The sequence below is a fragment of the Rhizopus delemar genome, genomic scaffold (genome assembly GCF_000149305.1).
Source record: "Rhizopus delemar RA 99-880 supercont3.25 genomic scaffold, whole genome shotgun sequence".
Lineage (NCBI taxonomy): Eukaryota > Fungi > Mucoromycota > Mucoromycetes > Mucorales > Rhizopodaceae > Rhizopus > Rhizopus delemar.
Window position 1 is genome coordinate 58,594 of NW_027137850.1, and position 24,400 is coordinate 82,993.

At 35.8% G+C, this 24,400-nt stretch overlaps 10 protein-coding genes across 10 annotated transcripts; 5 read left to right on the forward strand and 5 right to left on the reverse strand.

Moving 5' to 3' along the window:
* Window positions 1-125: 125 nt before the first annotated feature.
* On the reverse strand, window positions 126-1,984 carry RO3G_17037 (uncharacterized protein; the record flags this gene model as incomplete). Its single annotated transcript, XM_067671621.1, has 7 exons — window positions 126-400; window positions 444-469; window positions 521-880; window positions 932-1,238; window positions 1,289-1,596; window positions 1,698-1,748; window positions 1,947-1,984. The coding sequence occupies 7 exons, from the start codon at window positions 1,982-1,984 to the stop codon at window positions 126-128; spliced, it is 1,365 nt and encodes a 454-aa protein (XP_067527626.1).
* A 619-nt stretch (window positions 1,985-2,603) lies between these two features.
* On the forward strand, window positions 2,604-2,951 carry RO3G_17038 (uncharacterized protein; the record flags this gene model as incomplete). The annotated part of the gene is made up of 1 exon (XM_067671622.1): window positions 2,604-2,951. One exon carries the CDS (start codon window positions 2,604-2,606, stop codon window positions 2,949-2,951), a length of 348 nt encoding a protein of 115 aa, XP_067527627.1.
* A 631-nt stretch (window positions 2,952-3,582) lies between these two features.
* Window positions 3,583-4,700, forward strand: RO3G_17039 (dihydroorotase, homodimeric type; the record flags this gene model as incomplete). Its single annotated transcript, XM_067671623.1, has 2 exons — window positions 3,583-3,705; window positions 3,759-4,700. The coding sequence occupies 2 exons, from the start codon at window positions 3,583-3,585 to the stop codon at window positions 4,698-4,700; spliced, it is 1,065 nt and encodes a 354-aa protein (XP_067527628.1).
* A 576-nt stretch (window positions 4,701-5,276) lies between these two features.
* On the reverse strand, window positions 5,277-6,132 carry RO3G_17040 (uncharacterized protein; the record flags this gene model as incomplete). Its single annotated transcript, XM_067671624.1, has 4 exons — window positions 5,277-5,297; window positions 5,492-5,758; window positions 5,809-5,875; window positions 5,936-6,132. 4 exons carry the CDS (start codon window positions 6,130-6,132, stop codon window positions 5,277-5,279), a joined length of 552 nt encoding a protein of 183 aa, XP_067527629.1.
* Window positions 6,133-6,806: 674 nt separating this feature from the next.
* Window positions 6,807-7,459, reverse strand: RO3G_17041 (uncharacterized protein; the record flags this gene model as incomplete). The annotated part of the gene is made up of 4 exons (XM_067671625.1): window positions 6,807-6,842; window positions 6,949-7,070; window positions 7,127-7,255; window positions 7,423-7,459. 4 exons carry the CDS (start codon window positions 7,457-7,459, stop codon window positions 6,807-6,809), a joined length of 324 nt encoding a protein of 107 aa, XP_067527630.1.
* Window positions 7,460-7,617: 158 nt separating this feature from the next.
* On the forward strand, window positions 7,618-8,564 carry RO3G_17042 (uncharacterized protein; the record flags this gene model as incomplete). Its single annotated transcript, XM_067671626.1, has 4 exons — window positions 7,618-7,648; window positions 7,741-8,025; window positions 8,076-8,408; window positions 8,461-8,564. The coding sequence occupies 4 exons, from the start codon at window positions 7,618-7,620 to the stop codon at window positions 8,562-8,564; spliced, it is 753 nt and encodes a 250-aa protein (XP_067527631.1).
* Window positions 8,565-8,602: 38 nt separating this feature from the next.
* Window positions 8,603-10,883, reverse strand: RO3G_17043 (uncharacterized protein; the record flags this gene model as incomplete). Its single annotated transcript, XM_067671627.1, has 9 exons — window positions 8,603-8,640; window positions 8,769-9,090; window positions 9,159-9,441; window positions 9,491-9,554; window positions 9,610-9,904; window positions 10,034-10,357; window positions 10,409-10,492; window positions 10,546-10,710; window positions 10,764-10,883. The coding sequence occupies 9 exons, from the start codon at window positions 10,881-10,883 to the stop codon at window positions 8,603-8,605; spliced, it is 1,695 nt and encodes a 564-aa protein (XP_067527632.1).
* Window positions 10,884-12,520: 1,637 nt separating this feature from the next.
* RO3G_17044 (uncharacterized protein) lies at window positions 12,521-13,784 on the forward strand (the record flags this gene model as incomplete). Its single annotated transcript, XM_067671628.1, has 3 exons — window positions 12,521-12,924; window positions 12,976-13,631; window positions 13,687-13,784. 3 exons carry the CDS (start codon window positions 12,521-12,523, stop codon window positions 13,782-13,784), a joined length of 1,158 nt encoding a protein of 385 aa, XP_067527633.1.
* Window positions 13,785-14,212: 428 nt separating this feature from the next.
* Window positions 14,213-16,925, reverse strand: RO3G_17045 (uncharacterized protein; the record flags this gene model as incomplete). The annotated part of the gene is made up of 6 exons (XM_067671629.1): window positions 14,213-14,227; window positions 14,320-15,104; window positions 15,158-16,135; window positions 16,224-16,394; window positions 16,447-16,660; window positions 16,713-16,925. 6 exons carry the CDS (start codon window positions 16,923-16,925, stop codon window positions 14,213-14,215), a joined length of 2,376 nt encoding a protein of 791 aa, XP_067527634.1.
* Window positions 16,926-19,827: 2,902 nt separating this feature from the next.
* On the forward strand, window positions 19,828-21,788 carry RO3G_17046 (uncharacterized protein; the record flags this gene model as incomplete). The annotated part of the gene is made up of 9 exons (XM_067671630.1): window positions 19,828-19,921; window positions 19,973-20,300; window positions 20,346-20,465; window positions 20,536-20,569; window positions 20,622-20,840; window positions 20,896-21,119; window positions 21,167-21,237; window positions 21,314-21,645; window positions 21,696-21,788. The coding sequence occupies 9 exons, from the start codon at window positions 19,828-19,830 to the stop codon at window positions 21,786-21,788; spliced, it is 1,515 nt and encodes a 504-aa protein (XP_067527635.1).
* Between the last annotated feature and the right edge of the window lie 2,612 nt (window positions 21,789-24,400).

Sequence of the window (24,400 nt, forward strand, 5' to 3'; positions counted from 1 at the left end):
AGTACAAACCAAAAGATGATAATGTAAGAGTAAATCATGAGTCAAAAAGAAAGAAAAAGAGAAAAAATTTATCAATTGAAAATGAAGGAAAGGAAGGGGGAGCAAAGAATGAATAAAGGGGTAATCTAGCGTGATGATGTATGAAGAGTTGCTTGGGCAGTTCTTTTTAGGGTTCCTTTGACTTGATACATCATGTAAACACTTGCAAACATGGCCATCGTTAAACAATTCATTGGCCACCGCATAGAAAATTGATTGTCACGGTCTTCACTCCAGCCCATCAGAGCAACCAATATCACACCTCCAATATTTCCTCCAGTGAAAAGATAGCCTGTTGGTATGATTTCACTAATTGGATAGAATAATTCACTAGCAAATTGAAAAATAGCAGGAGCAATGGCTATCATCCATAAGTAAAGTATCTTGTTTTTATTCTTCCTTACCATAAGATGCAAAACCAAATCCAATACTATAATCATCCTCATCAGTACACGCAGGAGGTATTATCTTGTTCACTTACCATGTGATGACAACACCTGCTAAAGAACTTGCTTCTATAGAAACAGATAGTCCTAGTGAAGTCAATGCGGAGAAAAGAGCGAGCAAAGTACACGATTTACGATATTTCAATGTTTTATCGAGATAATAACCTACCGAGATACTCGCAATGGAACCACCCAACAACATCATAGCACCCAGCACGCCTATGTATTTTTCATTCATCACAAGACGAAAAGGTGGTATGAGGATTTGTGCAAGTAAGGTGATAATGGCGCATTGTCCTCCCATGATGATACCATAGGCGCCAATCATGTAAATGAATTCCTTTTGTTTCCATAGTTTAATAGATTGCTCAGCTGAGTTCATGCCAATCATCATACTATTCACAACAGTTAGGTTCCCGTTCTTGCATTGTATGTCGATACTTTACTGCCTCCAATAAGGTGGTGACTTTTTAAATGAAATCCATATTAAACCAAGAACAGAGAGACACATAATGAACTTTTTGGTGTGAGTAATAAATACTAGGAAGTCAGTGAACTGTACCTGAATCAATAATAAATTGGGTATGTCTCTTTCACTTGTTGATTGTTGAACCATGAGTGGTGTCAAAGCACATCCAACACCAATGCCTAAGTTATTAGCAGATACAGCGATAGAGGTAGCAATATTAATCTCATCTTTTGGAAACCAAGCAACAGCTAGTTGTGGAGGAATAGGAAGCATAAACACTTGTGCTACATCCAAATTAAGTAATTCACTCTCACTTTCTATTCATCTTTTTTACCGAGTGCAGCTATAGTTTGTCCCAAAAAGAGAATAAAGTATCCAAATGGGGAAGCTATAGCACCAAGCCATCGTATACATCCTGCTGCTGCATTGAGAATGGCACCGATCAAGATACCTCGTCTTAATCCACTTCCTCGGTCAGATATAGGATAATCTTCAAAATATTTGAAAGTGAACTGAATAGCAAAAGGGTAAATCAGCATGTAGATGGAAGATAAAAGATTTATGGCATTGGTGGTGTAAGCATTCACATCTTGAAAGTAATAATGAATAAAGATGTACAAACAAGGTGCAAACGTAATCCACCTAATAAAAGCATTCAGAGTTTTCGTTTGAACACCAAAAGGGATCTTACAAACATTAAAGCGCTTGAAAAAGAAAAGAAGGAAAACGAAAGCAAAACAAACCAACGCCAGTTATCTTTACGATGGGATACTAATGGCTCAAGTTCTTCTCGTCTATTCGTTGTCATATTAAAGAAAGCAAAAATAAAAAGCATAATTTTTGATCTCAGTGTTCAAATAACAAACTTTTTCTGTCATGAGAGAGCGGAGTCCACCTATTCTTTTCTCAAAAACCAGATAAATGATAGCTGTAGAGACACAGGAAATAATAAACGTAACTTTCCATTTCTTTTTTGACACAACGTGACTTACCTACCCTGAACAGACTGTGAGCCCTTATTTGCTGACATTAGCTGACAAGAGCACAAAGGAGAGACCCGCCAAAAGACGTGCAATAGAAGCAATAAAGAAGAGTGTTGGATCCACCAAGGATTCTTTGATTGCCAATGAATTACTTGATCAGTTAGTAGATCCTTTATTGATTTGTACAGAAAGTGAAATTGAGACTGTACGTGAACAATCCCTTCAAATCTTTAAGAGGTATAAACCCCAAATCATATACACATTCGAGATTGTTAAAATCGGAAAAGTTTAGTTAAAGCCAATAGCAACAAAGCAACACAAAAGGAAACGCTAGAAAAGTTACTAAACACTATTCTGTACCGCCTTGATGCCACCAAAGAACCAACAGAGGAAATTCGTGCAGCCTGGATGGAGCTATGTATCCAATTGCTCGATTTACACCCTACCCAGACCGATCTCATTATGAACGTGATTCAATCGGCTGTCAGGGATCCATTTCCTGAGCTGCAAAAACTGGCTGGTAAATGCATCGTTCTGTTTTCTACGGCTTATGCTCAAGAAGTGGATTATGCGTGCGATCGCATGGTTCGATTGGTCATACCACTCTTATCACATAAGCATATCGCTATACGTGCCTTAGGTATCCGGTCCGCCCAGAGTGTCCTGATGGCCTCGGCCAAGGGGCTCCCACTGCTTTTTGAATCAGATGAATCTCACCAAGGAATTGTGCCTGCGTTGATTTATGATGCTTCTCCCCTTGTTCGACAGCAGTTATTCACAAGCCTGGGTTATTTGTTATGTCAGTGGAACCCCAGAGATCGATATCAGTATGGTGAGAGAATCTTGCCGATTATCCTGTCAGGTGTGTTTGATGAATTACCTGCTGTACAAAGCACCTGTGATTCTACCTTGACAGAGGTAGCAAATAGCTGCGTACATGATTTATATGAAGCGCAAATCCTGGAAAGCATTCCTGAAGATGAAAAAGAAAAAAAGAATTTAGGTAGAGCATAATAATGTTTTGTGTGTGTATGTGTGTATATTGACTAGGCTATTCTAGGTTTGAAGCACTTGGTCCATATATGCTATGATAACAGCCTAAATGATTTACTTGAGAAAAGTACAGATTTTGTTGCTTCTAAACAAATTACAAGTCTAAATGCCTTGAAGCTGTTCTTGAAATATGCCACAGTCGATGATATCATAAAGTCAATCAAGAAATTACTAAATCACCTCATCTTTGTCTATAATAGCCCCACAAACACTGCTCAATCGAGTGTAATTGATATCCTTACCATATTATCCAACGTATTACAATCAATGGATGTCTTTTTGGATGTCTTGCTTCCAAAATTGGACAGTAAATACTTGAATGCAGAAACAAGTGGATTCTCTATCAATATCACTATCTCAACCATAATTTGCTTTTTAAATCACTTACTAAAAATAACTCAATCCAGTGCTCACTCCAACTTGAGAATCAAGGATGCTTTAACAAAAATTAAAAAGTATCCTCTAGATAGTGACACGAGCCAACGATTAAACAAAATATTGACATCTGAATAAAAAAGTCGGAGATGTCAAAAATACAACTCATATCAAAAGAGATTTTTTCCCTTGTCTTTCCTTCTTTTTCACACATATAATGTCTAATTCCATTACTATTCCTTCTGCATGTGATTTCCATATTCACCTTCGTCAAGGTGACATGATGCGTATGGTCACTCCCAAGGTTGAAGAAGGTGGTGTTTCTCTTGCTTATGTGATGGTAGATTTATATACAATCTTGCAAATACAATGTATTTTTGACACCTGATTTAGCCCAACTTACAACCTCCTATTAAAACAACCGATCAAGCCCTTGCTTATAAGGCTGAATTAGAAGCACTTGCACCCAACGTCACTTTTTACATGACCTTGTATTTATCACCCGAACTGACAGTTGAGGAAATCAAAAAAGCAGCTAAGGCAGGCATTGCCGGTGTCAAATCTTATCCTCGAGGAGTAACAACCAACAGTGAAAACGGCATCGAGTCTTACGAGATTTATTACCCTGTGTTTAAGGCCATGGAAGACGAGGGACTTGTCCTCAACTTGCACGGTGAAATTCCCAGTGACTCTGGTAAGGATATCTGTGTGATGAATGCCGAAGAAAAATTCTTGCCCGAGCTCGAAAAGATTCATCGTGCTTTTCCCAAATTGAAGATCGTGCTGGAACATGCTACCTCACAAGCAGCTGTCGAGATGGTCAAGCGATTGGGTGATACGGTTGCCTGCAGCATCACTGTGCATCATCTTCAATTGATTGTGGATGATTGGGCCGGTCAAGCTCATCACTTTTGTAAGCCTGTAGCTAAATATCCTCATGACCGAGATGCTTTACGGGACGTTGTCAAAGCTGGACATCCTCGCTTCTTTTTAGGTACAGACTCGGCTCCTCATCCTGTCTCTGCCAAGGAAGGTCCTCGCTCCAATGCAGGTGTCTTTACTACACCCTTAGTGCTTCCCTATCTCGCAAAAATTTTTGAAGAAATTGGGTGTCTCGATAAACTCGAAAACTTTGCTTGTCACTATGGAAGACAATTCTATGGTCTTTCTCAAAAAGCTGGATTTCAAGATAAAAAAGTCACGCTTGTCAAGGAAGAAAATATCATTGTTCCTCAACATTATTCTATCTCTGCTACCAACAATGAGTTAGGTGTTGTTGTACCTTTTTATGCAAACAAGAATATTGGATGGAAGATTGAATCTAACTTTGTTTAAAAAAATTGTTATAAATATTATTTACAAAAGTAATTCTAAAGAACGGTTCTCTTTTTCTTCAATGGAACACCCAGTGATTCATTATCCACTTCATCTACGTGATTCTTCATACCATCTACTTCAATAGCGTGACTAAAGTATTTCATAAATCTGTCCTTGTCCTGTTCAAACTGATTGTTTTCAATACTTGTTCGAATAGCAGTCATGAATTGATCCAGCTGGTAGATGTTATGGCTCATGAGTAAAATAGGACCCAACATTTCATGAGCATTGAGTAAATGATGGATGTAGGCCTTGTTATGAGGTCGTTTACAGGCATGACAACCACAGGCGGTATCGAGTGGCTCAAAATCATGAGCAAAACTGGGTTCCCACAGATTAAGTGTCTTGGCTTGCTGGGTCTTTTCATTGTTTGTAAGGTCTTTGCCAAACTTAAAGATAATGGCACGACCCTTCTCGGTTGCCTTGTAGGCATAGGTGCCATCAAACAAATCAATGCCATTCGATACACCTTCTAAAATCTTCTCAGGTGTAGCTAATCCATAGCCTAATCTTGGTTTTTTTGTTGGTAAGGCATCAGTAGATGCACGTAATAAGCTAGGAATCTGATCGTAGTCCAATCCAAGCATATTGACAATAAATCCTTCTACATCTCTTGATGCTGTTTCTTTAGCTGATCGTGCACGCTCTTCAGCGTTAGTATGTCCTAAAACGTGAGCAAAGACTGGAATATCCAATTCCTTACTTTCTCTGTCAGCATTTCTCAGTTCTTTTTTATATCTATTTGTTACCTTTGCCGTCTTCAAATTTTCATCTAGCCAACGTAAGGATCGATTGACAGATCGAATGATACGCTTATTTTTAGCTTCAAGATCCGTTACTGCATCTGCCATGGGAGCCACAAGATCAGGTTGGTATGCTTTGACAGCTTCTGCCCAAAGAGCAGGTGTCATCTGACGAACACCTCCGTGTGATTCGACTGATAGGTATTTATCTGTATTAAATGCAGTGGGTGCTAATTTAAGTGGATCACGAAGATCACAAAATAAAAGCAAGTCCTACCGTTGTTTTTAGCATGTTTTATTTATGCTGGGTATGTGGTTATTACCTCAAGATGTAAGTATTGATGTAAACCATGTGGAAACTTGAAAGAAGAAGAATCTTTTTGTTCTAAGCTATAAAACAGTATGTGTTTTTATTCTTTCGATTTTTTAGTTATTATTGTGTCATCTTACAATTGCTCAATAGATACTTGAACAAGGTCAATTGGTAAAGGTTTCAAGTTATCTGCAACCAAATGAGGTACTGATCCTCGAAGTGTATAAGTTAAACAGGCTGGTGTCTGAATTGTTTTATTCTTTTTAGTAAACTGAAGCGTTCCACGACGAACATTATTTGAATTATCTGTCAATTGAAAGTCGATTGCCGTCATTTTTTATATAAAGGAAAGAAAGAAAAAGTGGCTTAAGTTTCCCTTTTTTTTTGAAATTTAAACACCACTATTCATCATAGTGCACTCATACACATCAATGGTTTGATCTAGTAATCCCAATATGAGCTCGTCTTTTCCGTCTGCATTCACATCACCCAAGGTCACTGCATGTGGCCAGTCTGACGTGGGTATCATGGCTACTTTCTCTCCATTTTGAAATATGAGAACTTGGTTAGAGTGGCCTGTGCATATCAACAAATCGGTCGATTCTTCTTTTATACTGGACGGTCTCCACCTTAAAATGTTTGTAATAGAAAATCCAACTTTTATCCACTGAAGTATCTATTATGTAATGTATTAGTAGATGTACATGCATTTTTATTTGTTTTTTTTACCTCAAAATCAATCATAATATATACAAAGCCATCTTTTCCAGCCATGAGTACTTGCTGCATATCTGATTTTTCTTCGTTTTCTCTTCTTTTGATTGTATGCTTAAGCTTATTTAACCCATTGGCGTCTAAGAAATTCCCTGAACAAAGCTATGGTTGGATATAGTAAGTTACACACATCTTGTGCTTACCAAATCTATACTTACTGATTGAATTACTGTAGGTGTTCTCAATGACATGATTCTTTCCCCATTTTGAATAAAATGAACTAGCGGCCATCCATCACATACTAGCAAGCAAGCCATATCCATATTGAATCTATCCTTAATAATAGTTGAAAGCATACATCGTATTGAAGGTGATTTACGTCCTTTCTAAAAATTACATTCAATTTACGTGTCATTTTTTATACATTGTTATTTACTGTAGCAAGCGTAGTTAGCTTTGAAGACTCTTCTGATATATTAATTTTCCATAATGCATCATGTTGTTGAAAGCTAGTAACAATGCCATTCATATCACCCGCAATAATCTCGCATCCTCCCACTATAAATAACATAAGCACAAAGCACACATTTTACTATTATGTTATCACTATTTACCCAAGTCGTTGTAGACCACAATATCCGTAATAGCTGAACCCAATTCTCGTTTGCTTAGGATCTTTTGTTTCGAAAAAAGTGTAACTACACCATCACAGTCGCCTACTGCAAGGTCGAGTGCTCCATAACCTGTTAGATCATGTAGTTTGATGGACTGAATAGAGCCACCTTTTGTTTCCAACAAACATTCTACTGGCTAACCATAGCCGAATGAGTCATAAATACATTTCTTCCTTTGTTTTTGTTATTGTTTACTTTTGTTTGATTCAAAATTAAAACGCGTCCAGCAGTTGTACCAATCAAGACATCATTTTCTTCACTAAAATCTTCCATAAAAGGTTTTCCAACAGCTAGACAATTAACAGAATCTTGTAATTGAGTTGACCATAATTTATGTATTGAAATAGTTTCCATTTAAAAAGAGAAAAATAGTCTTTCCAAAAAATAAATACATTTTTTCCTTTTTTAAAAACAAAGCAAAACTGAACAAGATGGATGATGTTAAAGAAGCTATGGATTTAGGTTATATGTTTTCCTTATGAAAGGAACGAAAGAGATTCTCTTTCTTTCCTTTCTTTCTTTATAAAGAGCGTTAAATTTAACATTAAAAAAAGACTTAGATCTAGATGAAGAATTGAGTAAATATACAACTCCACAAGACCAACTTTCCGAACCAATTCAAGAAGACAAAGGTAGCCAAGATCAACGCGACGAAAAAGAACAAGATGGCAAAGAAGAAGTAAAGTTAGTGTCTGATGAACCTTTTGACCGATTTGAAGCACTTCCCCGTCCTGTGGCTATTTTTCTACATGGAGTAAATGATATGAGTACAGAACAAGTAGTGGCATACTGCAACCATCCTGAAGGATTAAAAGTAGAATGGATTGATGATAGTGCCTGTACGTAACCCATTTCTATTTTGGTTTTTATACTCATTTGTCCCAAATAGGTAATTTGGTGATGAAAACAACATCAGAAGCCAAAGAATTAGCTGAGAGTTTACTTGTGGATAAGGATGAGATCAATCAATTGAATCATAAAACACTTTTAAAGACAAAACCTTTTCGTGATGAACATGATGAGATAGTGGATACCTTATCGCTTCGTATCGCAACTGATGAAGACGTGAAAAGAAGAGGGGCGTCTGAAAGAAGTCGATATTACAGAATTTATGGCACTGATCGTACTAAATTACGCAAGGAAACCATTCAGTCACGAAAAGAGATGATTGATAGAATGAGTAAGAATGGAGGTGATGGTCGAAGTGTATTTGATCGACTGGGTAATCGATCAGAAGAAAACAGAAGAGAGGATTTCTCTGATGAAGACGTTAGACCAAGAAGAAGAAGAGGTGACAGAAGAAGAGAAAAACGAAGAGATAGTCGATCAGCCTCTCCCGTTAGATCTGAGTTGTCTAGCCAATTACTATCAAGATTAGGACCCAAAATTGAATAAAAAGAGATTTATTTTTTGAATTTAAGTAAAGGCGCCAATAGTTCTAAAGGACCGGCCTTCTTTAAGAATTCATGATGTATTAATTCTTCAGCAGTCGCTCTTGATCGAACATCAACACATAAACAGACTGCCAAGAAGCTCTTGAGTTCTCTAGAAAGTCTTTCGGGATTCTTGAGTGTAGGTGTACCATTCGTTGCAATTAAGTAAAGTGCTTTAAGAGGCTCTTCATCCAAGTAAGGGGGTTCGTTTTCAATCATTTCAATAGCCATGATACCCAATGACCAAATGTCCACTTTAGCACCGTATTCCTTTTGTTTGACCACTTCAGGTGCCATCCAGTAAGGTGTACCCACCATTGTTGCACGTTTGTTTCTTTGATCAGTTAACCTAGCACAGAAACCAAAGTCACTGATCTTGACCTGACCGTGAGCGTTAAGCAAGATGTTGTCAGACTTGATGTCTCTGTGAAGAATATTTTGGCTGTGTAAATGATGAAGACCAGCTGTTGTCTGAATAAAAAAAAAGGGGAGTATTGAGCTTTATTCTCTTTTGTATAAACCGCATCTTTTCTTTTTACCTCACGGCAGACAGTAGCAATTTGTTGTTCAGTCATTGTGTTATTATCAATCACATCAGTTAAAGCACCACCTTCCATGTATTCCATAATGACCCAAAGATCATTATTTCTAACAAGGAACGAGTCCAAATAATTGACAATATTAGGATGCTGTGACTCTTTCATGACTAAAATTTCAGTGACAATTAAATCTTTACGAGGTTGACTACTGAGGTCCATTTGCTTGATAGCAACCTTTGTATTAGTAGCAAGCGACAAAGCAACATAGACTGATCCGGACGCACTATTGTTAATTGTTTAATTCTCTTATTTTAACCTTCTTTGCTCTTTACCCTTGACCAACACGTTTTAACTTTTTATATAATTCATTTGGATCACCTGCGGTAACAACGCTTCCTGGTAACAATCATGATAAATAAAAAGAGGGCATTCTTCTTTATCTAGCACTTACTTAATTGGTCCATGACTTGTGCTTCAGTCATTGTACTAATACGTTGTTCGACCTTCTTTTTAGGGGCAGATACCTGCTGAGCAGCCTTTTCTCTCTCTCTTTCGCGAATCTCTTGCTCACGTTGACGTTCTCTTTCACGCTCCTTTTGAAGTTGTTGTTCACGAATTCTTTCTTGTTCTTTTAATTTTTTTTCTCTTTCAAGCAATTCGATCTCTAATTTTTCACGTTCCTGCATAATACGATCATCATAAGTAGAGATACTAGTGGTACGAGCAGGTGATTTTTGACCATAGCCCTATTAGAAACATTAGTTTTTGTTTGGTTAACACTATTAAAGATACCATACGGGATAACGGGGATCAATGGGTGATTTAGGCTAATAGAAGGCGTTAAGAAAGAATAAACAGATCTGATTCGTTCTTACAGTTTTAATGGATAAGTCATTCATCATGTCATGAACATCTTGAGGTCGTTTTGCATTTGGTGGTGGTGGTGCAGGTCTTGGAGGGGCAGGTCTTTGTGGTGGCATCTGAGTTTGTTTCGATTCTTGAATCAGGGCATCCCAACGGTCATCACTCATTCTCTCTACGGCGCCTTGTAAGTTTGAACTGCCATATTCTTCTGCCTCTCGCTTTGTTTGTTCGGTATAAAATTCAAGTACATCCAATACAGCTTGAGGGTTCTTGGCTGCGTCTTCTGCAGTAATAGCTGAACCCTTTAATAACTTTGTCCATTGATCAGGTAGGCCCTTTACAAAAATATTAGTACATAAAATAAAGTGATCATGCAGTGGACTTACTGTGAATGCACCCGTATGTGGATCAAACCCAACATGAACTTCATGAACAAAATTGGTAGGCCCCGATGCTCCTACAGTGGATCTCTACACATCATTATATATGAGTATTTGTTTGAATGCACTTTTTCATGCTTTACATTGTATATCTCATCCATCCAACCATAAAGTTCTTCATCATTTTTGCAAGCAATATAATACGTTTTATCTTTGGTGGCTGTTTCAAAGCAATAGGGCTTCAAGTCTGTTCGGGTGACTGAAGTGATTTCTTTTAAAAAGATGAGCGCAACACATTGTCCAGATTGCTAAAGTAAAACATTAGGTACATGTAATGAGATGAGATTGTTGTAAATTGTACTTCGTTTCTGTGAAAAGTCAAAGCTTGATCTCGTAAGACACAATAGCGTTTCGACCAAATCCAAGCTCTTAAACCATCTTCCTTTACAGACAAGTAACCTTCTTTTATAACGTCGCTCATCAATATTGCTTATCGACAAAGAATATAACAAAAAAATGAATTTTTATGAGCTCCTTTAATTATTGTGTTCAATGTTGCACGCGGTCAATAAACTTAATTTCGCTGGTCAATTAAGCAGTACACAAATCTTTATTTTCCCCTGATTCGAAGTAACAAAAAAAAAGGGGGGAGAACAGCGTATGTTTTCACAAATAGTATATAATGCATTTTAAAGGGAGAATACTAAAAGTTAAAAAAGAAGGCAGTAATGATTTGATCCATCCTTGCTATGAAGTGAGGGGAGGGGGAGAATGAATTTTTCTTTTTTTCTTATTTGTGTATTTGTCACATGCTGTAAAAGACCCCTTTCCTCAAAGGATTTCACGCCATCCACTCATCTTTTTTCTGTATGAATTGCCCTTGATCGACTGCTGTAATATGTGTGGCAATGATAAGTATAAAGTGAGATTTTTCTGAATTATAAAATATTTTGTGATACAACATACCTCAATTTTCTCTGTCAGCCATTATCACTATACATGACATACATCTTTATATTGGCTTCATTCTACACACACATAAATTAAAGATAGAATATATGATTTCACAATAGAAAAGAATGAGATTACCTTAATTTGTGGCTTCCCATATTTTCATACATGAAGAAAAAAAAAAAGAGAAAGAGGGAATGCGATAGTATTTGTTTGTTGACTCAATGAAGAATGTTACACATATATGCTTGTTCCTGATTGATGCATTGTATAACAAAATAATGTGAGAGGAGGGGGGAGTCAAAAAGGGGGCAGAAGATCTTTCTTGTAATTTTATACAAGACGGTAAATAATATAAACATTTATAAACATTTTGTATGTCATTTATATTTCTTTTTCACTTCTTTTCTTTACTTTTAATAGAATTTTTTTTTCTCTTTATTTTTTCTTATGTCATTTATGAGACAAGCCATTAGAACAACTGGAAATAATTTGGTTGGATTATGGAGACCAAGTTTTGTTAAAGTGGATGAGAGATTATTTGTTTTTGGAGGAGGAGGAAATGTTACAAACGATTTACATATACTTAACCTGCACACTATGAAATGGGAGACAGCACAAGTAATATGACACATTTTTTTACATATAGCTATGACTTATACAACATATTCTATTAGAATGTAAAGGGCATTCCACCATGTAAAAGGTATGGACATACAGCTACTTTATGGAATAATTGTATAGTCATATTTGGTATTGTACATTATGTACATAAGCATCTACATTTCTCTAACAATAATCATAGGAGGATGTGATGAAGTTCAAGACTATTATAACGATGTTCATATATTCGACATAGAAACTTTTACTTGGTTTCAGCCCGACCTGAAAGAAAGTGTATCTGCAAGATATTTGCACAGTGCATCAGTATATGGAAATAAATTATTTATTTATGGCGGATTTGCAAAGAATTCAGAGTGTAAATGGATTTAATACGTTGTGTATATTATATATCTATATATCATCATCGTAATTTTACTCACTCCTATCAAAGGTACATATGTTTTAGATGAATTAAGTGTATTGGATTTAAATACTTTTACTTGGACTCAATATCACGGTATACCCCCTCGCTATAACCATTCAGCTACACTCGTCGGACACAAAATGTATATCTATGCTGGCAAAGATGAACAAGGTAATACGGTCTCTGATCTATTCGTTCTCAACCTCAATACTCCTCCTTATACTCCTCACCTTGTCCTCAGTGGCTCTCGTCAGGTGGTTCTCTTGAAGAGTCAGCATTTCTGTGAAGCGGTCTGTGATAAACTCGTCGTCTTTGGAAGATACTTGGCTGATCACAGCAAGACAGATAATGTCTATGGTCTTTGGATGCTCGACTTGGATAGTCTTGAATGGCAAAGACAAGATTGTCACTCTATGTTTGATATTGGTGGTTGGAATTACTTTACTGTCATCACAGATCATACACCAGATGGAGTCAGACTGAACAAATTACTATTTTTAGGGAATACAGATCAGCATAGACCACAAGGATACGATCACTTTAGGTAGTTTGCAGCCTTTTTTACCATAAGGCAGTTAATAATAATATAATGTAGGGATGCCTGGGTAATTCATAGTGAATCCATGGGACTTTATGATATACCGCAATCCCAGTTCTCTTTAGAATTTTCAAAATTATTAAATAACCCAGAGCTCTCTGATTTTGTCATTGTTCCTTCAAACGGTCAAGAGTTCTATGTTCACCAAGTGATCTTGATCACACGCTGGCCGCATTTCAGAAACATGTATAAATCAGGCATGATCGAATCCCAGCAGAGACGCATGGAAGTCCCCGAGAGTCGTGAGGTAGTCTTGGCCTTCCTTAAATACCTTTATAATGACGCACTTGATCCAGAAGAGAGCTGTGCTGTAATTTGTGATCTGTTAGTATTGGCCAATATGTATTTGCTCAATCGACTCAAAAAGATGTGTTGTCAAACTCTTTACCATCATCACCTCACCGTATCCAATTGTGGATTGATTTTTGAAAAGGCAATCACTGCAGAAGAGACTGGTCTCAAGTTGCTCGTGTTAGATTTTATGTTTAAGCACCATGGACAGGTCCTCAAGGCCAATATCTTGATCCACATGTCACCTTTTGTTCGTCAGCAGTTTTTAGACGCTGTGCCTGATGAGGCGATATTAGAAGTAAATCACCGCTCAATCTCAACTCACACCATATCCAAATCAACTACACTTTCACTATCGACAAGTAAATACAGTATAAAAAATGAATCTATAGCAAGACTTTTACGTAGTCATGATAGTGAAGAAACACTTGTTTCCTAAAAATGCTTTATTTAATAATAAAAAATTTAAAAATATTGTCCCAAGGATCCTTCTTTTCTCAATTGAGGATGACTAGCTACAACATAGTAGGTATGCAATAATAAATGGGGGAATCTTGCTGTGAAATAATAAAGGAATTGATTGGGTGGTTCACCGTACACTCTTTTAACTTGATCTGGTAAATCTTGCCAGTGATGTTTCTACCGAAAAGTGAGTTCCCTTTTCTATATAATCTATTCATGGTTCTTTACCTTGTTTCTTAATGCTCTTAGTAAATCTCGAACTCTTTTACCGTCATACTTTCTAAATTTGCCTAAATCGTTTGCCACAATTCGATCAATTCGCTTATACCAATCTCCTCCGATCACTTTATTTGCACCAGATTCCAGCTCTAATAACAAAGGGGAAGGTGGATCACGTTCTTCAATTTCAAATCGATCAGAGGCATCTTGTAAAAATGCTAGTCTTTTAGATGTGGGCCAAAAGAATGGGTGTGATAGAATATCATCTGTCTTGGGTCTATATTTGTATTGTAAATAAAAAGCAAGCTACTTTGTAATTATACTGAGCATGTACCTGGCTTTAGGATCAGCAGAAATCATCTTTTCTACCAAATCCTTTGCTTCTACACCATCTTCACCCATCGAATCCAATTTACTTAAATCGTACTCATTATTCAAAATATTATTCTCTCGTCCAAAACGATTACCAAATGGATGATCGCCACGACTCAACACATAATAAAATACACAACCAGCCGAAAACACATCGATCGCTCGGGTGGCCTTGACCCGGCGGCCATACATCATGTTGGGATCCGAAGAGGACTGACTGCTAGTATCTGAGAAGCCTGTCGAAAGCGCCCCGGCAAGCAACTCGGGTGCTCTCCAACCTGAAGTGCCTGCGGGCGAGGCTGCCGTATAATTAAAACTGCTTTGCTCTCCATCCAGTTTTTTGCATAGTCCAAAGTCAGAAATTAAGATACGCATCACAGGTGAATCTCGCATGCGATGTTTAGTAGGTGCCAAGAGAATATTGTGTGGTTTGATATCGCGGTGAACAATCTTGAGTGAATGCAAGTACTGAAGGCCACTGGTCATTTGAGATAAGATGTTGGCTGGGTTCATCGTGTCACACAGTTGCATATCTGCCAAAGACAGCGTACGTTCCATATAATCGTTGAGTGAGCCATAGCAGAGTTCAAGAGCAATGTATAAGAACCGATCCGATTCTTCCTTGTAGAAGTAACGAACCACGTTTGGGTGATCATCACTCTCTTGGAGCAGTTTGACTTCTTTAAGCGCAACATCGTAAAAGTCAACGAGCAATCGCTTTACGGCTACTTCTCGACCATCAAATTTGCCTTTGTACACAACTGTACCGTGGCTGCCATAGCCTATGATAGAATGTATAAGACAGACATGCAAGACATATACTCTTTCTACTTACCGAGTACATGATCCGATATTTCTAATACACTTGACTTTGACTGCTTGAAATTCTCGAGATCTAATCCAGTGGATGAAGTCTTGACCACCTTGATCTTTGTTTCTTTCTTTTTCTCTTCTTCATCCTCTTCTTTCGTTTGCTTTTCTTGTTTTCGTTGTACTTCTTTCTTTTCTTCTTCCTTCTCTTCTTCTTTTATTTGCTCCATTTTCTTTTCTTCTCTACCTTTATTTTCTACTTTTTCTTTCTTTTGTTCCTCCTCCTCTTGTTTTATAGCTGCGTTATCCTCCGTATTACTGTATCCTCTTGCTCTTTTGATCTTTTCTCTTTCTGCCTGAATAGCAGCTGCAATTCTTGCCTTTGTCTTTTTCACTTTAGCACGCTTCTTTTGTATCTGTTTCCACTTGGGCAGTACTTTGACCTCATAAAAGGTTACCATACGATCTCGATAGACATACACAATCACTGCCGACACCAAAATATAACTCTTCCAAAACTTGCCAAAGCCATCATGAAAGAAGCCCGTTTTGGGTTCTTGATAGACTGGCATATCCGACGGATAATCCGAGATAGTCAAGACTGGCGTTTGGTTAATCATACTCTTTTGAACGACGTGCTGACCCACAATACAATCAATATGATATTCGCAACCCTGACAACACATGGGATGAGGATATCTCGGCATCCAGTCTTCATTGGAGTTGCTTCCTCCTCTGCCTTCAATCAGTGGGTTATAATCGCCTGGCTTTCGGCCTGTATACATGGATGCCCATTGAGAGAGTTGCACTAGGGGATAATTTTCGGTTGACATAGCATACAGACTACCATCATGCACACCCACATAGGCAGTCGTAAGCCCATTATGTCGGTTCATGAGTCGAAGCATTTCTCCAATGGTGCCATTATTTAAAGAAGAAGGGGGTTGCTGTCTAGAAAGCGCAATAGTAAAATCTTCTCTACGATAGACATCAAACACGCTGACTACAGGAAAAGATAAATCTCTTGTCCATAGCAAGTTGCCTTTCTTATGATATTAGATACAATTAGAGTCGGTATAAAAATACATTACCATTCTTTACGTTGATGGCAGTAATGGATCGAGTGGCATCTGGTGCGATATAAATATCAGAAGGTGCTTTAGTGATAGGTGTATCACCACCTAATCGACTTGGTATATATTCGCTGTAAGTAACGTTGAGTAGCTTTTTGCTATTATCATCATAAATAAGCACTTTGTATTCTATTTATAAATAAGTAAACAACACAAAGCATATCTAGTAAGAAGGATTTACCGTTTCTGCCAAGGAAGATAGTGCCAGGACCTAATTTCTTGGAAGCCAATAGAAAATGCTTGTAATCTTTATTTAAATCAAATTGCTGTAATATTTTGCCTGTTCTAGCATCAATAGCAAGCATCACTGTATTCTTTTGGCCCATATAAGTGACACCGTCTTCTTTGTGAATAGGTGATTCTGTTACGATATCTTTAATTGAAAAAGGAAGTTTCTAGTATAAAAAGTATGAATAATTTTTGTAAAAATGTCGTGCTGTTGATTACCTCAAGTGGCCTTCCATCGCCATAAATATACAAATTTCCACCTTCTTGTGGTTCTACAATGTAATATACATCTTGCTCTTCTTCATTATCATCCTCTTCATTATCTTGCCAATCACCATGTTTTAATTCAATATCGTTCTCTGAACGCATATCAGGTACAATATCATTGAATATTGAACCTTCATCTTGTTGTTGTTGTTCAAATAACTTCATTTGATGTGTTTTGAATTGAGAATCTGCTTTAATAAGCGAGCTTTTATGTCCACCTTGTAAGGTCCAATATGACCTGCCATCATAACGATCCATACCTCGTATGGAACCATCCAAAGTGAAGACTAAGATAAGATCTGTCGGTAACAATTCACCCTCGGCTGTTGTTGTTGTTGTTGTTGTTGTTGCTGTGTCAAATACATGTCGTTTCTGTGGATAAAATGCTAGTTCATAAGAAGACTTGCATTCAATACAATAAATGGCGAATGTTGATAATAGAATTAAAAGTGAAAAAGATATCCACTGAAATACATTGTGTGTGCTGCTCCTGAATGACCTAACCATTAACACCATTAACACATACAAAAAAAAAAGTTCAAAAATATAAAAAATTGTATAAAAAAGAGGGAATAATTTACATAGAAAATGAACAATTATTTTTTTAATTTTTAATTTTTTTACATGGTTTTTGTTACTACAATAGAAATATTCAGGGATAAAGTTTTTATATTGAGATATCCGTACAATAGGCTTATGTATTGCTAAATGATTAATTTTTAATTGTATTTTCTATTATATTTCTTGCTAACCAAACAGGTTTAGTATATAATCATATGTTTTTATGAAACATATTTTAACTCGTTGGATGGTTGTAGGTTGTAGTGTGTGAAATGAGGCAAACATACCTAGAAGGACGATCCACTATTGAAAGATCAATTTGAAATAAATAATATGCAGCTTGTGACCAAGTAACCCGTATTGAGCTTGTCGACTCTATTTGGCGCAACTTTTATAGAATAATACATAACAGAAATTAGTGATATTACGAAGGTTTTAAAGATAGTTTAAAAACACGTAGTACGATCAAGAAAAAATTATATACTAAAATGAAAATAAATTTTACTTCCAAAGAGTAGTTTAAAAAAATATGCATGCGCTATTTTGTTAGTTTTACATCGACTTTATGAAGTCAAATTGCATGCCTATTGCTAAATGATTGATTAATATTTTATAAAAGGTTTCTCAGCTGTATTTGTTTTAAAGCGAATATTTATTAAGTTATATACAATTTTGACTTAATATAGGCATGAGCAATACATCAACCTTATTTTGACTTGTTTTTATTGCACCTGTCGTATAATGATAAAACACTGTTGTGAATTAGGTTCTTCAAAGTGAAAGCAAGCATAAATGACTGAAAGAAAAAGAAATCTGTACTGTAGAAGCCATTAAAAATAAGGTATTAGATCACTTCAATTTTACCAATTATTGTTTGTTTTATATACACATATGCTGTGTTCAGGCAGTAGCGAACCTATAAGAAAGTATAAGTAAAAAATATGGAGTAAAAATAAAAATAAAATATTTGCGTAGTTAGTCAAATTTCAACATAACAAGATAAGTGCAAGGCTGTAAAAAGACTCGATAGTGAATATGGATATAAATAAACAGCATGAAAAGTAAAAAAGAAAAAAACACTCGCAAGTGATTGATAGTCTTTCAACGTTGTGAGAGGGAAAGAGCAGCTCTATAAAGAGATTTTATAGCAAAGAGAAAAAAAAACAGATAGTTGACTGTTTACCCAAAAACATCTCTATTCATATAAGCAGTGGAGAAGCAGTAAGACATAAGGCATCCAAAAAAAAAAAAAGAACCAGTTCGGACTGAGGTGATCAGCAACGCTTTGGTATTTGCGTTTATTAATAGCACTGCTGCTATATCATTTAAAAGTAGCAAAGCCACGGTTTGGGACCCATGTTTCTTTCATCTTTAACAACAAAAATGCATTTGTGATATTGAAAAAATAACCCCAAAGCAGGCTGAGAATGGAAAGTCTTTTACATACTTCAATATCAATAAAAAAAATCAAGTGTTTATAACAAACACAAGGGTTAGCTCCATTCTTTTGCCCTTCACAAGGATTTAACAATGGGTGCTCAGGGCCAGTTGACATAGTAAGCAAACAGCCAGGTAACAAAAAGAATGGAAAGTTTACAGTTAATAAACATTCTTCTTTTCTTTCTCTCTGAAGGAGGTGTGGCTAATATTATTTTCTTATTACAAATTGCATCACATCATGTAACTCAATCGCGTATTTTTATAAAGAAAAGTGAACCTAAATAAATTTTATGAAAACAAAAGCATGTTTAAATGAGTGGCGATAAAGGGAATTCAATGTTTTTCGAATTAAATTATCAATGATTATTTTTTTCAAAGATACATCATCGAATATCAAGCTGTTCAAACAGTATGATATGTGCTGTATTTAAGCCTTTTCTTTTCTGCATTATTTTCTGTTTTTTTTATAAAGTAAATTAAAATTTACATTTCAAAGGGGGAATGTGTCTTTATAGTTTATTTCATTATATGCTATAAATTATATTTACAAGACACAGGCTATGGTTAGGTATACACAAACCCCTTCTTTTTTTTTGGCACCTAGATTCCTATAGTGAAAAAGAAGTTTAATTAGTATGTGATTATGGAAGAGAATGGAAAGAAGGACACCTTAACACAACATCTTTCTATTAGCCATCATATATGTTAATCACTTTCTCCTTAATCTCCCCTTTGGTCCCTTCTCTCTCTCTCTATTAAACTAGCATTTCATTCAAAATGTTTACTTGATATAAATATTTACATGTAAAATAAATTATATATTCTGCACATATATACAAACATGGATAGATAAAGGAGAAAGGCTTGTATGTTATAAAGCGTGTGGCGTTGACCTTGAACACATATCATGAAAGAGTCACCCTTTTTATACACCCCCTCTTCTGAGATCTTTTTTAAATCATATTTCTTTCACTTTTATTATTTTTTTTTTATTTAATTATACAGAAAAATGCCATTTCTGACATATTTAGTACGTCGCACACACCAGCAACAACAACAACAAACAATGAACAAGCGATCAATGACATTACCTATTATAAAAAAAAAGAAAGAAATTGGTGACTATATATTGGGTAAGACGATTGGTCGTGGCGCATCAGGTAACTATGATTAAAAATTCACTGCAAGACATAACTGATGATGATGTATAGGAAGAGTGAAATTAGGTGTACATAAGCAAACGGGTGAAAAAGTAGCGATCAAGATGATATCAAGAAGTCAGTTATCAGCATCTTCGATTACATCCAAATCAGTACAAAGAGAATTAGCTGTATTACAGTTACTACACCATCCCAACTTGGTAGATTTGCGTCAGGTCCTTCAAGATACAAGTTATGTTTACTTTGTGATGGAATACTGTGAAGGAGGAGAGTTATTTCATTATTTAGCTCAAAGAGGCAGATTACATGAAACCGAGGCACGACTATTATTTATTCAATTGATAACAGCGCTCAATTGGTGCCATGCTCATCATATCAGGTACATTAGATAAAGCAGTCTTTTTGTGTTTAACAAGTGATATAGCCACCGTGATTTAAAACCAGAAAATATCTTATTGGACAAGGACAAACAAAATATAAAAATAGCTGACTTTGGAATGGCTGCATTACAACCATTGGATACATTGTTAAAAACAAGTTGTGGGTAAAGAAGTACATAAAAAGCTTACTATTTTCTATACCAAGTCTAACAAAGGAGATGGGATGCATTATAGGTCTCCTCATTATGCAAGTCCTGAGATTGTTAGAGTAAAGAGTGGATTTAAATGTATTTATTTTTGCATAGTAACTTGATTTGTAGGGTAAACGATATCATGGTCCGGCAACAGATGTTTGGTCTTGTGGAGTAATTCTTTATGCGATGGTCACTGGACATTTACCATTTGATGATGAGCATATGTCAAAGCTATTAACAAAAATTAAATGTGGAAAATATCGTAATTTGCCTGATTATCTTTCAGTGGACGTCAAAGATTTAATTCAACGTATGCTTGTAGTGGATGCCAACCAAAGAATGAATGTAAAAAAAAAAGTGATTGATTTGCAACATATAAAAACTTAAACATAACATTTAGATGTCTGAAATATTGGTTCATCCTTGGTTAAATAATCAGTCTTTTTTAGGAACCGAGCTACGTTTCTTACAACCCAATAAATTCAAATTATGTCCACTGGATGACCCTGATTTAAATAAATCTATGCATGCCTCAGTTTTAGAAGGTAGAATTTGGGAAACTTTAAAAGTACTTTGGAGAGACAAAACAGAGCAAGATTTGATGAATTCATTGTCCACTGAGGGGTAAATTATTATTCATTTAGCAGCATTTTTATTTATATTATTCATAGAGCTAATGTACAGAAATTAACGTGTAAATTATTACAAGAACGATCATCGAGATTAGAGCAACAAGATGATAGTAATAACAAGAATAATTGTAGTAAATTATCAATTCATTAAACCAATCTTTCTCGTTTCTTATTCAATTTCTATAGGCTCTGTTAGTTTACCTTTACAAAGAAGCTGTACAAATGATTTACCCATGACACCTCCATTTGGAAAAGATAGCCTGGACTCTCGTGATTCTTTCTCGTTTGATACTTACTTACCGCCTACACCCAAGAGCACCATGACCTTTCAAGTTGAAAATATACTCAACATCTTGAATGACGGTCCCAAAGCAGAGGCCGCCAACACCTTTATCATGACAAAAGCCATCGAGACCACATTAAAGATATCGACCACTGAAAAGAGTATTTGGAATATATGTTCAAAGGAATCATCTTGGTGGGAAAAGACGTGCGATTATTTTAAAGTGCCAGAAAAGGTAATTTTATAATAACAATGAAGACTTCCTTTATTCATTATTATGACAAGGTGATATCCATCGAGTGCTTAGCAAAGCATGAATGTGAAGTAGCTGGTAAACTTCACCAAGTGCTGGAAGAGGTACCGTTCTTGTGTGTTTAATAAAAATAATAACACGTTGTTCTGTAGTGCTTTAGAGGCAAACTCAGTGGGCGTATGTACCCTTATGAAAAAATAGTTTGGAATGGAATGATGAAAACAAGCAACAGCACATTTGAATTCACCTGTCAGATGAATCGAACGTGTCAAAGAATGAAGATTGATTTTATACTTTCCAAAGGCGACATTTACTTGTTTAGCGCAAGCCTTAAGGATCTTGTTTATTACCTAAACAAGTATGAAAATGAATCGGATTGGGTGACAAAGATCAATGGTTGGTCCAATAATCATTTAATTCTGTAATTCTTATAAAAAATTATTTAATAACAAAATCATACCCTACCCCTCTTTTCTACATAAAAAAGCATTCAAAATGATGCGTTCCTGAAACAATCTAGATGTCAACTGAATCCTTTTATTTGCTTACTGTTGATTAAAAAGACGTCTTCATAAAATAAAAAGTATCGACAACACAATTTTTTTTTCCTCTCAAAAACCTATTGGCACTTTGGAAGAGAATGGATAGCAAATAGAATAACAAAAACAAACTTTTTGCTCTGACAACGACTTTATCCCATTTTTAGCTAGAATTAAATATAAATGGAAGAGAAGGTTTAGAATTCACACGTCTGCAACATCCATAGTTCTTTATAAAGAGTAAAAATGATGCTTATAAGAGCAAGCAATATGATGTATGATCGGTTTACTAGTAGACCATACCGCAAGTATACTCACAAATTGTATTTTATTCAATAAGGCATCTTTTGAATTACTCCTAATCTATAAACCGCAAGCCCTGTCATATTTCTTTAAAGGGTTTCTCTCTCTCTCTCTAAATTTCTCTAGGAGGATAAACTCGCCTTTTTTTATGATGGTCACAGAGACTATTCTTAGCCATAGATTGTTTATTAATGATCACAGCATTAAAAAAAATTTTACCAAAAGAACATCTGCTACTTTGGATAAATACAGATATTCTAAATCTACAATCGTGATTATTCAATCGCACCATCTTTTGAAATGCTATGGAAGCATGGGTGGATTTAAATTGCTTCAATTAAACATGTTTTTTATGATGACCTATTGACATCCTTTGCTGAAAGGAAAGAGAAGCAAAACCCCCCAAACCATTGACATCCAAATAAGCTTCGGCTCTCTTCAATGAGTTAAATGTTTAAAACATCACCTACTTTAATCAATGAGGTCAAACGAGATCAACCGCCAAACGCAGACACAGCATTATTTTTCAAAGGCTTATTATTTTTCTGGATCGTCAAAAGAAAGATAGACGGGCGCGTCTATACCAGTGTCTTTAAATAAAGAGCTGAAAGAGCTTGTGGATAAATACTGACCAAGTATCGATTACTGTTCATGATCTTTCACAGCCCACGATGTTTGTGAGCACAGTTTTCTACGAGAAACATCTATCCATACTATGCCATTTGTCTTTTGTCCATCATCTTTTTGAGATGTTTTATAAGTTCAAGACAGCCTTTATGCTATAATAAATCGTACCTTTAAGTTTCTTCATGATCAGGGTGCATGGGAAAAAAAAAGGGAGGGAGGTGAGGATATCACTGTCTTTTTCAAGGGTCTAATTTTGTAACACAAGAACTAATTCATTGGTGAGTAATTGAAACACGGGTGTTTCATTTAAATAAGCAAAATTCATAAATACCGCTTTCATTTCTTTGCCTTCAAAACATTCCATTGTACACCTAAAAATGATCGGCATGATAAAATCTATTTATAATTACTATCAATTGCGTCGCATGAAAAAAAAAAAAAAAAAAAAACTCGTTTTGCTCATTATATCAGTTGATGTGACGACAATAGTTAGAAATCAAGCTATCTGTATGTTTGATGGCGAAAAATATACCAAAGAAAGCGCTGCCAAACTGATAAAAAAAAGGACTTGATGCTATGGATGTCGGTATATGTTATCTGAATGAGCAAATATTATGTTCACTCGTTATAATAATTCACACCCCAAATATCATCTGTATCCCGCTTCCTTGGACAACAGAAAATGAAACCACTTGAATTCGTATATACATTTTGGTATTTATTGTTATTCTCATAATGTATAGATAATACTTTATTTAATACATGCATATTTTTTGTTTGAAAGTTATTTGCTTCGTTGGTATACGAGATATTGACAATTAAATGCTTGCAGTTTTTTTTTCATCATTCAACAAACAGTTGGAATCATATACAGAACTTCTAAAAATGAATGTCGCATCCCAAATGTCGTTTTCTGTATAATTTGTATTATAAAAGCTTTTATAACGCGACATCTATTCCTGGAATCATATACAATCATTTCGTGAATGTGCATTAATTTGTCGATGACTATTTTTTTCACTTTGTGATGCGATCTATTTTAATTTTGTTAGTGAAATGTTTTTTCAATTGATTGCGGTTGATTTTTTACCACAAGAATTGGCAAAAATCATCGGCATTTGTTGTTATACCAGTATGATCCAGAGCAACGATACAAATGTTCGGTTTACCGCCAATAAATTTTAGGGGGGGGGGGGCAAAAAAAGGGAGAACATTAGGACAAATACCTACTGCATCTTTGGCCAATTACCTACGTGATGAAGTCATAA